We start from the raw sequence: 12,030 nt of genomic DNA on the forward strand, positions 1-12,030 counted from the left end.
TCACTCCATTTATTACCTAAGGCTAGGCCAAGAAAGGATAAATACTATTCAAGAAGTCATCGGTTTTTGGGCTTTTAGCTGTAGTACCAAGAGGTTAGGGTCCATCCAGGTAATTGGGTGGCAACTTGCTATTTAAGTTCTCCTGATAAGAGACATTGCTGAAACATGCTGAACATTAGTCAATATAAAAAACAGACCAGCAGATTTGTCTACATTTGCACACAGATATTTGAGAACGTGATTTAAATGTCTTTCTCTGAAACTCTAATTTTAAGAATTAAAAATTTTAATAGTTAATCGTGCTGGCCTCCAGAATTCATATTGATAAAAGAAGATTATAATTAGTCATTTAATATGAATTATTAAACTTTAGCAATTGCACAATGTGATGCCAAAAAACAAATCTTAAAAATCTCATTTAGTAATGTCAGGGTTGTGCCAGTTCTAATTTCCTGTATCTGGTGACATCATAAAATATTTATCAAGGATTCAATATTGGTTTCCTTAGACCTGGGAAATGCTAAATATGGCAACTATGTAAACTTATTTTTAATCTTCATTGAAAAGGGAATAATAGAGCCCAACTATAAAAATAGAGAAGCTTATTTTTAATACGTATACCAGAACTTGAGCATCCAAATAAGTTTTAACTATTAAAATTACCCTCTTGAGAGAATATGTACATATTTGATATTGCCATCATCAAAAATGTTCTTGGTATTCCTTCTTGTAATGGGCTTCAGAACCTATACACAGCATGTAAGAAAATGTTTTCCATTGCTTACCCTGCTACCTTCCTTCATTCTGAAACTTGTTCCAAGTAGCTCTGGACTATTTCCAATGTGTGTGTATGTGGGTGGGGGGAAGGGGGTTATATATGATGATTTTCAAAAGATGACAATTTTCCCTGATTATTCATATTGACAATATTTTACTCTGTGAAGTACAACTCAAAAGTATTTTCAAGCAATGACATCATATTTTAGGGGGGAAAAAAGAACACAGATTTATGTCTGCTTTAAAGGAGTCACACTCACTGGGTGTCTATGTTCTGATATATTCATCTGGGTCAGTCATTAATTATAAGTTCCTTAAAGGTGGAGACCATGCTATTCCAACGTATACTTCTCTAATCTCCCCACCGCAACCCAGCATAGGACCTGATGTTACTGTCCTCAGATATGTTTGTTAAACTGACGTGATTAGCACTTCCCTATTAGATAGAGAAATAGATCATGTATTTAACATTTCATTTCCATTTTTTATGGATTAGGCAATATTTGTGTCCATAGGCACACTAATGATCTTTGGATGATCTTCTGTAAATCCAGGAATTATACAATATAGTCACAACGAATAAATTACTCACTAAGGGGTTTAATAGATGAGCACTTTGTTCCTATTCATATTGCTTTGCATATTTTAGTTTAAGAATTCCTGCTAGTCAGACTACTTTCTGGGGAAAGAACTACAGGAGTTTATACTTAATATGGACCAACAGCAATGTGCCATATAGTTCGCATCTATATGGCTAACAAGATCAACAGACATTAGCTTCTATGTCATCAGGAGTCCAAAAGAATCTGACCACACAAAATTGGTCCTTGTTACACTGTCTGTCACTTATTTGGGCTAATTGATGACTCAATGGAACTGGCTATTTGTTGACAACATTTCATGCTTTGATGAGATTTTCTGCAGGGTGACTAATCCATATTAAAGCATATACTAAAACAAAATGCCCTAACCTAACAAATCGAATAAGTCTGGTAAAATTTTAGATTAAATACACTGAAGCAGCATTAAATTTGGAAGTACTATACGTTACAATATTTAAAAGCAATGTGGTTTTAACATTGCTCCTGTAATGAACCAACTGAAAAGATGGAAGAAAATCTAAGACAGCATTAAATTTGTGTCTGCAGCCTGGCATTCCTTGTTGTAAAATTTAAAGGAAAGTAAGAATCAGGAATATAGGGTGATTGCAACAATAATTTTCTAAAATTAGATCAATTCAGATATTTTCAGTCAGTAATTACATTTTCAAACCACTCTTTCCAAAGTATTAGCAAATCTACTTATAACCTAGTAACTTGGCCGATAACAGCACAGTTTTTATACAACAATAAACAAATGGCATGTTCAGGTTTCATAATTTGTCCAAGTCCAATTCCTATAGATAAGATTCCATTCAGCACAGCTTGCAGGAGCACACCTTTGCTATCCATGAATGATGCCTTGGCTTACCTAGAAAGGAAACAGATTATCAGGTTATATGGTGAAATAAAGAAGAAAGAAAGAGGGAAGGAGGAAGAAAGTGAGAGAGGAATGGAAAAAGAGATGGAAGGATGAAAGGAAGGATTGAGAAAAGAGATGAAGGAAGGAGAGAATTACCTATAATTTCTAGATCTCTTTTCTATCCTGAAATACAATATGTTAAGATAATAAAAAATATTCTTATCTTATAAACTAGGCTTCAGGTAAATATATTTTAATTGTATACATTATTAATATAGGTTGTTTTTTCTTTTAATTGCCAACAAAGATGAAAGTTTTCAACAAGGTGATTTGGGCTAGAAATTAATAAATTTCAAATATCTCAGTTGCTGAGAGAAACCCACAACTGAAATTTTAGGATCAAATGTTATAAATGTTAGTTGAAAAATGGTTTGAATTATAGAATCAGAAAAGCATTTATTTCTCAGACTACTTGGATGATTGTTAATGTAGGCTAAAAAATATCACTTGATTTGAATTCTTTTGACTGTGAAACATATTGGAGAACTGTGCCTTAGCAAACTATTTCTAAATACATTTATATTAATAACATGACTGTGCATAGTAACTCCCACTCCTACTGGCAAAGACTCAAAAAGCTGGGTATCTGTTTTACTTAAATATATGTGTGTGTGTATAAGCCTAGAATTTTACATGTTTTAAAAATTATTAGGTTGATGCTTATATTTTTCCATATGGGCAACTTTTTAAGAATGTTGATATTGTTAAATAGAAGAAAGGGTTTATGTGTTTTTACTACAGAAATTGTTCTTACTCCTTCTAGAACTTTTTTTTTAGCACTAAACCTAAGAAGTGTGTTCTCGATAGCTATGATTGATGGGCTGCTCACACATTCCACATTTTTTCTGCTTCATGCATCATCATCAGCCATCTCCAACACTCTAGTCCTGAATCTGTCCTACTTTCTGTTACCTGATTTTTGCTGTTGATTCATGAGCTAGAATAGTAAAAGGGAAAAAAAAACAAACCACCCTCCATCTTGGCTTTTCACAATGTAGTACATCCCGTGGAAACTGTGAGAAATCTAGTTTTGCTCATCAGATTCATGCAAATGCAATATTGATTGACAATGATGTATATAGATCTATACACATAACGTGCTATATAAAAACCACTAAAATGTTCTATTAATGGCAGAATGCATACTGATTATAAACTACTTCAGAATGATGAGAAAACGCTGCTGAATGCTTTTTTTTTTGTACTTTCAAACTCTTTCTTGTCACTACTATTTCAGCCAAAGCTATGTTTAAATGCACTGTCCCTAGTGCACTAGGAAGTAAAATTCTTAATTTTCCAAGCCAATAAGGTGATAAAAACCCAAGGCCTCTCATTAACACTTGGCTAAAAATTGTCAATGTCACACTAAATTTTTTATCATCATGAGTGCAAAGATGGGGGACAAAGAATACTATTTATGATATTTGGGAAAATAGGAATTTAGCTTTATTCACTGTGCATGAAGCAGTTAACAAGAAGTTAACCAGCAAAAGACTGCACTAAACTATTTTTGTGATAGCATCTTTCAGATTCAGAAGTGATGAGGCTTGAAAGAACCAAAGAAAGAAAGCCTAATGGCCCTAAAATCTGAAAAAAGGGAGCTGTAAGCTCACAATGTTGTCTCGGTGCTTCTATTACTAGACATCAAAGTTATTCCCACAGGTTTTGGGGATGTATAAATGCCAGTGAAGAAGCAAGCAGACTTCACAGAAGCTAAGCCAGAAACTTCAATCTGGGATTCACCTGTGAGTCAAAACTCTTTGCTAATGAATTATTCCAGAAAAAAGACACTGCTGAGGGAGACCTTAACCTATCAGACAAGACCTCCAGGTTCACTAGCAGGGTCAGAGTAACAAGAATGCTCTGGTCTAAAGTTGCTTTGCCAACCTTAATGGACTGCAGGCACTCACCTGGGTATATAGCTTGAACCAATAAAGAGATCACAATGGCATGATGAATAGGTAGAGTGCTCTAGAGACCAGGTGAACAACCACTCCACTAGTCCTCTAAATTGTGACCTATATGCCCACTCCAGCCCATTTGCACATGGGTCATCCTCGTCAGTTCAGTGCTGGAGAAGCAGTGATGTCAAGGAAAAAATAAACAATCTGCAGATCGACTTTAAAACCCATTGCATTCAAAGATAATCAATGTATAAAGTCAATCTTATTTTGTGTATAAACTTTAAAAATTTGATTTTATTAATGACATTTTCAAATGTTGCATCAATGTCTAGAAAGCTTTAACTTCCCCTTTAAAGAAGTAAACTATTAAAGCTTTTCTGTGCTTCAACATCCCTTTGCTCTCTGCATATGGAAAGGAATTGGTATCCACGATACAAAGCTCTAAGGGCAAAGGAAAATGATGTTCAGGGAATTTGCAAAGAAAAGATTTTATTTGGAAAGAACAATATATGAGGCAATATTCTTGAACTGTGCTTGGATGGGGAAATGATTTTTTGTTTTCATTTTCCATATGCCATTTGAACAACTGGTTTTTTCATTAAAAGTGATGTAATAAATATATTAGTCATTTAGAGTTGCATAGATAAAACCATGTAAGGTCAATATCCATTAAAGCTAGAAGACTGACCATGTTCAGCTTTGTAATGGGGGGATTTTTCGTGGACATGAAAATATTAAAAAGGACTTTTAAGTGAGCGATAATATGCCAGGTGAAAATGGTAAGAACAATGTACTCCTCTCCATATAAGGAATAACAAATACACCAGTGCAATCACAAGCTTAGCTAGGGAAGCCCCTCTGTTGGTCTGACAACACCTTCCCAAAGCTTGTCCCTTCGAAGCCCCAAATTTGCCTTCTCTTCTAACGAAGGTGGTTAAATGTGCTTCCCAAAGGAGCCCCACTCACACCTGGTAAACAGAGGGAACTCAACCGCCGAAGTAATGTTTATAGTTTTGGAGTCCCTCCCGTTGAATGGCTTGGTATTTTTTAATTCATTTTTGGACACTGAGAAGTGGACAATTCTATTTTCGCGGTGCAGGGAAGTCCCTCCACGCCACCAATTTCACATACCTTCTTCCTTCGTGTTCCATTTTAAGAATTTTCCCTCTCAAATGCTCATACTTCAAGGAAATGCACTCTCTCATCAAAATCTTTCTTACTAAACAAGCACCTCTGTCAGAAGTGTCTTAATTTCTTATCACAGAATTTTATCCACACAAGGAGCAATAAATAATTCATGTCATTGCCTCTTTGTTGTGTGTCCCTGAACTGCACAGAGCTGGAAGGCTGACAGCTGTGTCAGGACAAGCACCAAAGATCTGACATGACAAGTGACTAACAAGTTTCTTTCAGTTCATAGTGAAAGAAGACAATGGCCCAAAGTGCAGAAAGAAATCCTGAAACAAAATAAAACTGCTTCTTTCTTTTTACCTAAGTGTTTGCTATGAGCTTATTTCCAACCCACAAGCCCTGGTCATTTTATAGGACTGCCCAGCCCCCTTTATTCCTCACACTCGCTTGGCCATTTACGCCTGGCCACGGATCAATATGAGCAATTCTTGGAGAAATACGATGTCTCCATGACAACCAAGCCACAAATTCTCAGTGGAAGGCAGTGAGACCAGTAGTGAACTCTCCAGAGGTTTCTAGGCCTATAAGGCAAGATGTCTTAAAATGCAGGAATGGACAGAGGAAAAAGCCAGAGTAATTCATTCTTTATTACCAGTTTAATGACGTCCGATGTATAGAACAGTACTCACTTTTTAAGTTAAGATCCTTTATCAGTACCAATCATTTCTAATTAATCTTTGTTATGATATATCCTTTTGTTTATATCAGATAAGCTATGCAATATTTGAATTTTACTACAATTCCACTCATACGGAGAGAGGCCTGAAATCTCTTCTACTTTTGAGATGACATAAAGCCAATTTTTCTTGCCAAAACCAATGAACACTTAGGTGAAAACTTGACTCAGGGATTTAACTGCCTCAGGTTGATACGGAACTGTTTATGGAGACAGTTTAAAAACCTAGTCAAAATTAGGTAATTTTTGTCAAAACTAAAAACAATTTTAAAATAGTTTGATAGACATTTAACGCTACCATCGGCCTCTCCCTTTCGGAGTGGGACTAACCTACACTTGTTTTTTAGATATTATGGCAGGAGGTGGGGTTCAGGTTCTGATTAAAAATTTCTGTGGGCGAGAAAGATGCCATTTCTCAGGTCCATGGGACGCTGAGGCAGAAGTGCGCTTCCGAACAGACACATGGCAGCAGTACATCTTTTGAGGAATCTTGGCTTAGTGGAGGGAACTGAAATACAATGCCATCGCCACCGGGCCTATTGGGGTTCCGAGATGACTTAGGGGACCTGACATAGATTGCAGGCTGCACCTTTCACGGAAAATTAAATCTCAGTAGCTCTCCTTGGGGAAGGATCAGGGGACTGTTTGCAGCTGCCCCCTGTCAGCGAAGGCTACAAGATTTGGAAATCTCTTAACTAAGCTGACAGGCCACAGAGAGGACGAATCAAAAATCTGATACAAGGATCGGCACACAAAGATGCAAGAGGGTCGAGGGTACACAGCAGTCGGAGAAAACAGGAAGGGAAAAGGTTCGGTGGGAGGAAAGAGTTAACCCTTTCACTCATGGTAATAAGGTACCTTCTAGTACCTTAGGGCTTTGTAGTGATCTGGGAATGTCGTTGGACTTCCACAGGACTTTTTATTTTTTCTTTTGATTAATGAGTTCTTAAAGACTAGGTGTGTTTTGAAACAAGACACAAACAGAAACAAAAATCCATGCTTGAAAGGGCTTCTGGCTCTATCCTTCTGCTACATTTCTGTCTATTCCTTCTACAAAGAAAATACAAACCTAAGTAACTTGGGACGTGGGTAAATCTGATGGCATGAGGAAGGGTTGTTACTTTCTTTTGTTTTGTTGGTTCTCAACAGTTGACCCATCCAGGGTCCATTACTGCTATGCTAAAACCCTTTGGTCCCGTTAGCGAGCTGCATTGAGACAGGCGAATAGACTGCAATGATGGCAATCATCTGCGACTCTCTTAAGTCTGCACTTCCGCTCCATCCCATTACTTGAAATATTTAAAATGCTGCCATTTCTCCAGTTTTCAATCTCGGCCTCTATTAACCAGTTTAGCCTAAAATTGATGATAATGAACTAATAGTGTCAGCTTCCCTTCTTCTCAGTCATAAAGCCTCTGTGCTTCCTCCAACTGAATCCTTGATGAAAGAGGCAAAGGTAGCAGCTCCACACTGTGACCCCTGGAGGTGACCATTAATTTGACAGCACAGCTGCTAAGAGAAAACAGCATTACAATGTCCTCCCGCCACCCCTTCCAAGGACCCCAAAGCTGTGTCAAATTTATCATTTTATACTTGACTATTTTTAAATGGCTTTCACCTGGACTCTCAGACTCTTCCAAGACGCATCTGTCAGGCATGTCCTCGGTGTCTTGGAAGTTTGCCGAGTTTGAGTTGCTGTCATGCTTGACCGGACTGACTGGAGCTATTAAAAAGACAGTGAGAGAGGGAGAGAAAGAAAAGAGAGAGCGATGAAAAAGTAGTAATAAACACCATTAAAATATTTCCTTTCAGTTCCACAGATATTTCCAGGGACACATTTTGTAAACACAAATAATAAATTGAAATAAAATGTATCCTCTAAGTATGTATCGGCAGACATGTAATTAGTTGAAAAATCTATAGATGAGACTTTATCTTACAAGAAAAATAAGTCCATGGCATCAGCTTAAAAGCTACAAAGTAACAAAGCAATCCCTCTGAAGTAGAAATCGTATTTTTAATGCATAAATCTAAAACAATGTCGTCAATTAGCAGCCATAGGACACAGACGGAAGAACATGGGGCTGGTCCGTTGGAGCAGCTCTGCATGGGTGCGGTGGTTCATCTTGTCACACACATCACAGCTGATGAACACTTAAATGCATTTTGTTTCTCCTTCATCCAATAAGAAACTCCAAATGTCAAAAAAAAATAAAAGCCCTATGTAAATAAAATTTAAAATAGAGAATAAATAGTTGGCAAATGATTAATAAGTAGGGCCAGTTTTTTGAATGGTGACCTCAGACAATTTGTCTTCATCTTCTGAGTAGGAATTACGAACAGAAACGGGAATGAGCACAGAAATCTGAAATTTACTATAAGCACATAACACGTCTAGCTCCGTTAGAGAAAGAGACTCAAGTTTCCACATTTTTGCAAAACTTGTAGTTCTTGGTCTCAATTATCTCCATAAGCAACATATTTCCATATTCTATTCGTTCTAGGAATCACTTGTTGGGAAAAGTGGACATTGTCTTCATGAAAAAAAAACTAAGTGAATAACAAAACAAAGCAAGGCCACAATAATATAAATTATGTCATACTTGTCTGAAGCCAAACTACATAAATATGTGTATTATTGACTACTGCTAATTTTATCTATTGCAGATTGCTGCAGTAAACACTACTACTGTCTCTTCAGGTCTTGATAACACACACAACATATTATTTATAGGCCATAAATGCAAACAAGAAAATATATAAACCGTACATGAAATGATACGTTTGTTGGCACAGGGGAGTAGGTCTGGCCACTGTTCCTAAACGCCCATTAGGAAATGATGGAGCAAAGGCTGGGGACTTTGTCACTTCATACATACTCGGTAAGTGACACAAAGGAATGCCACCCAAGATCCAAAGCAGCGTGAGCAGAGCTCACACTTCTCACATTCCTCATCGTATTTTCATGGAGTGCATAAAGCATTGGTGAGCATGACCTGAAGCCCACAATATACACACTTTAAAGGAGACTAGTAACATAATTCTGGTCCAAATATTCTCTTAAGCTTTTCTCAGAACATGAATAGTTCTCCTCTGTTCTGTGAAGTGTGTGCATCGAGTTTGAATTCACTTCTCTGAAATGTTTTGAGAACAAAACATGGGAAAAATGTATGAAATGCTGTCATTTAAATTTTCCAAAAAAGGAAGTAGGTACCATGTCTGCTTTATGCACTTCTGTCTGCCCTAGGCCTGAGGAGGTATTCTTAAAGGACTGTGGAATGAATGAGTGAACAAGTGAATGAAGCAGAGATATCATGCTAGATGTCCTCCTGAGAGGATATGTGCTTTGAATTATCTTCAACTAGATCCCATCAGTTCCTTGGTTAGGCCCACTTGAGACAAAGGATGCCTGTTTGTAAAACGGTGGTGTGGGTTAGTCTCTAATTTGGAGGAGAGACACATATGGCCTAAACAGTTATTGGTGTAGCTGCCTTTAATTTAATTTTCCTCAGTTTAGATCATACTTACAGATTATTTTGGAATCCATCGATTTTTGTAACACATTGAGGTGGATAATTAAATACAACAAAGTTGCAGAAAACTATTACACTAGCAAGATTTACTGGATGTTTTAAAAATGTTTTTATTTCTTTATATCTTATTAATTTTCTGAAATATTTACACTGATATTTATCGTAGAGAATGAATCATACAGCTGAATCTATTATTAACAGCCAGTGAGTTAGCACCTGTGTTTATTTGGGCAAATACATTGCCCTTGTCATCCCATACACTGTTCTTTTATCACTTAAAACTTTCATCCTCTCGTTCATTTACTTGTTCTTCCAGCAAGACTCTGTCTTAGGGCCCTCAAGAAGGAAGAGAGCATGGCATTAGGACAACAAAGTAAATGCCTGTATCAATTTCCAGTGGCAAAAAAAAAAAAAAAAAAAAAAAAAGTTCCCAGGATGAACTGACATCCCAAGCCTTTCAAGAAACTCAGAAAGTTAGCTGTAGTTGTAGCTCAATGAGCTTCACTAGACCCACACTGGTAGGTACCATGTGGCTCTTTTTGTGTCTACCTCAGATTCTGGAGGGTGTCATTTGTGAGGGGGTAGGAGAGCAGAAAGTGTTAGCCTTCAGATATTTTGCTTACCTACATTTTAGCTTCCAAATTTGCAATGGTACAAGAGTTGTCATTTTTACTGGCTAATTTATAGTAAATTTATTTAGTTAAAAGAAATACCTACCTCTGTCAATTGGGAACAACCAACATTGGAGAGGTTAATTATTGCCATTCCACTTTTCTTTTCTTTCTTTCTTTCTTTCTTTTTTTTTTTTTTGTTTTTGTTTTTGATAAGCTAATCTTTGCAAACGTTCTTTTGGGTGTTCTCTGTGATATTTCATCATTAAACTCAGACATGATGTGTGACCAAGTTTCTCTAATGAATCATTTCAAAAACAATGAAATCAACAAATATTGATCTAGTGTTTATTATGGGTAGAGCTCTGTGCTAGACTATGTTGGGGTAAAAACATTAAAGGTGCTTTTAATGTGCCCACATACAACTTGTCATCTAGTTGAGGTATAATAAAAAGTACTAGGAGCATTAACAGACAATATTCCAAGAGTGACATAGTTTTTAGGAATGCAGAAGTAATTCTTCTGTAATAGGGGGATTGGGAAGTGAAGTTTGAATTAGATCTTGCTGAAAAGGAATATGGGTAGCCCAAAGGGAGCTTATTCAAGGCAAAAGAAAAAAATGTGTGAACTCAGACATGGTCAAAAAAATGCATGAGCCTAGTGCCACAAATGTATTTAACAGAATGTTGCTGCTTACTTTTGTATGCATTTTTAATGAATTCTCCTAACGTGTCTCTTTGAGCTTTTCCTAAATTGCTGTTGTGGCTAATTCTTCTCACCTGTAGAAGTTAGCTATAGACAGGTTTTTCCTTGCCCTAAATAGTCAATAATTTGATCTTTACTGATGGTGGGCCCATTTATCACAGTAAGTTGTCCTTTCACTATACATATTGACTTTTATTTATCAATACGAAAGTCCATTTGTAGCTCATCACTAAAGTTCTTGGATATTTCCAGTAGTTTTTGAAGATGCATTTTAAAGCTTGGCAGAGAGATACTTCTGACATCAATATAGTGCAAATGATTGTTAGGGTCATCCTTAACTTAAAATCAACTGTTTATTTCCTCTGTAATGGATTCTGAAATAGTCCACATTTGGGGTATGAGGGACAAAAAAGACAAACTCTTCTTGACAGTTTTACAGAGGTAAGCCTATTCCACTTACTCATCGTACACTTTAAAATATTGACAACTGAAGGGCCAGTGTTCTAAATATGTTTGTAATTCTTTAATAATTAGATAGAAAAGTCCATGTACTTTGTATGGTTGTGTTTGACAATGATGTGTTTAACTTTGACTACAGTTCTAGATCCTAAAGAAATGAATAGTTCAACAGCAGAAGAAACCCAGAGGATTGTATACTGAGACACTATAGAAAGATCTACTGTAGGACAATGTGATAACAGGGTCATTGATGGTTATGCTCCTTATCTCTGTCTGTTCTCTAATTTGGTTTCAGTTAACCTCTAAAAATTCCCACCTTCCCTTTGTCATCATTTGCAGAAAGATGGTATTAGTTTTTTCCTTTCTGGTCCAGCCATAGGTACGCCTAGGCAGCAAACAGTTCCAAGAACTATTCCCCCTGACCCCAACAAGAGAACAATCATTGGAAAAATGTCCACTTACCTCCACAAACAGCAGCTGGTTCTTCCAAGTAACCCAGTACCATAGAATAAATAGAGCCCTTGTTAAAAAACCATGTCATTTACAGTGTGAATGAAATCTGCACTATAAATAATGTTTTCAATATGATGACTTATGAATGACTTAAAAATATATCCCATCCATCATATGTATGGACTTTTTGGAAGTACTGG

General features: G+C 36.6%; 1 protein-coding gene across 2 annotated transcripts in view; it reads right to left on the bottom strand.

Annotated features, from left to right (window-relative positions):
• Positions 1-1,562: 1,562 nt before the first annotated feature.
• WDR72 (WD repeat domain 72) overlaps positions 1,563-12,030 on the bottom strand; it is a 218,521-nt gene continuing 208,053 nt past the window's right edge. For both annotated transcript variants that reach the window (XM_046007151.1, XM_046007152.1), the window contains exons 19-20: positions 7,688-7,792; positions 1,563-2,247 (exon numbers count right to left, since the gene is read on the bottom strand). In XM_046007151.1, the coding sequence (XP_045863107.1) occupies positions 2,192-2,247; positions 7,688-7,792 (161 nt within the window). In that variant the 3' untranslated portion in view covers positions 1,563-2,191. The remainder of the gene's footprint in view (positions 2,248-7,687; positions 7,793-12,030) is intronic.

Source organism: Meles meles, chromosome 6 (assembly GCF_922984935.1).
Source record: "Meles meles chromosome 6, mMelMel3.1 paternal haplotype, whole genome shotgun sequence".
Taxonomy (NCBI): Eukaryota; Metazoa; Chordata; class Mammalia; order Carnivora; family Mustelidae; genus Meles; species Meles meles.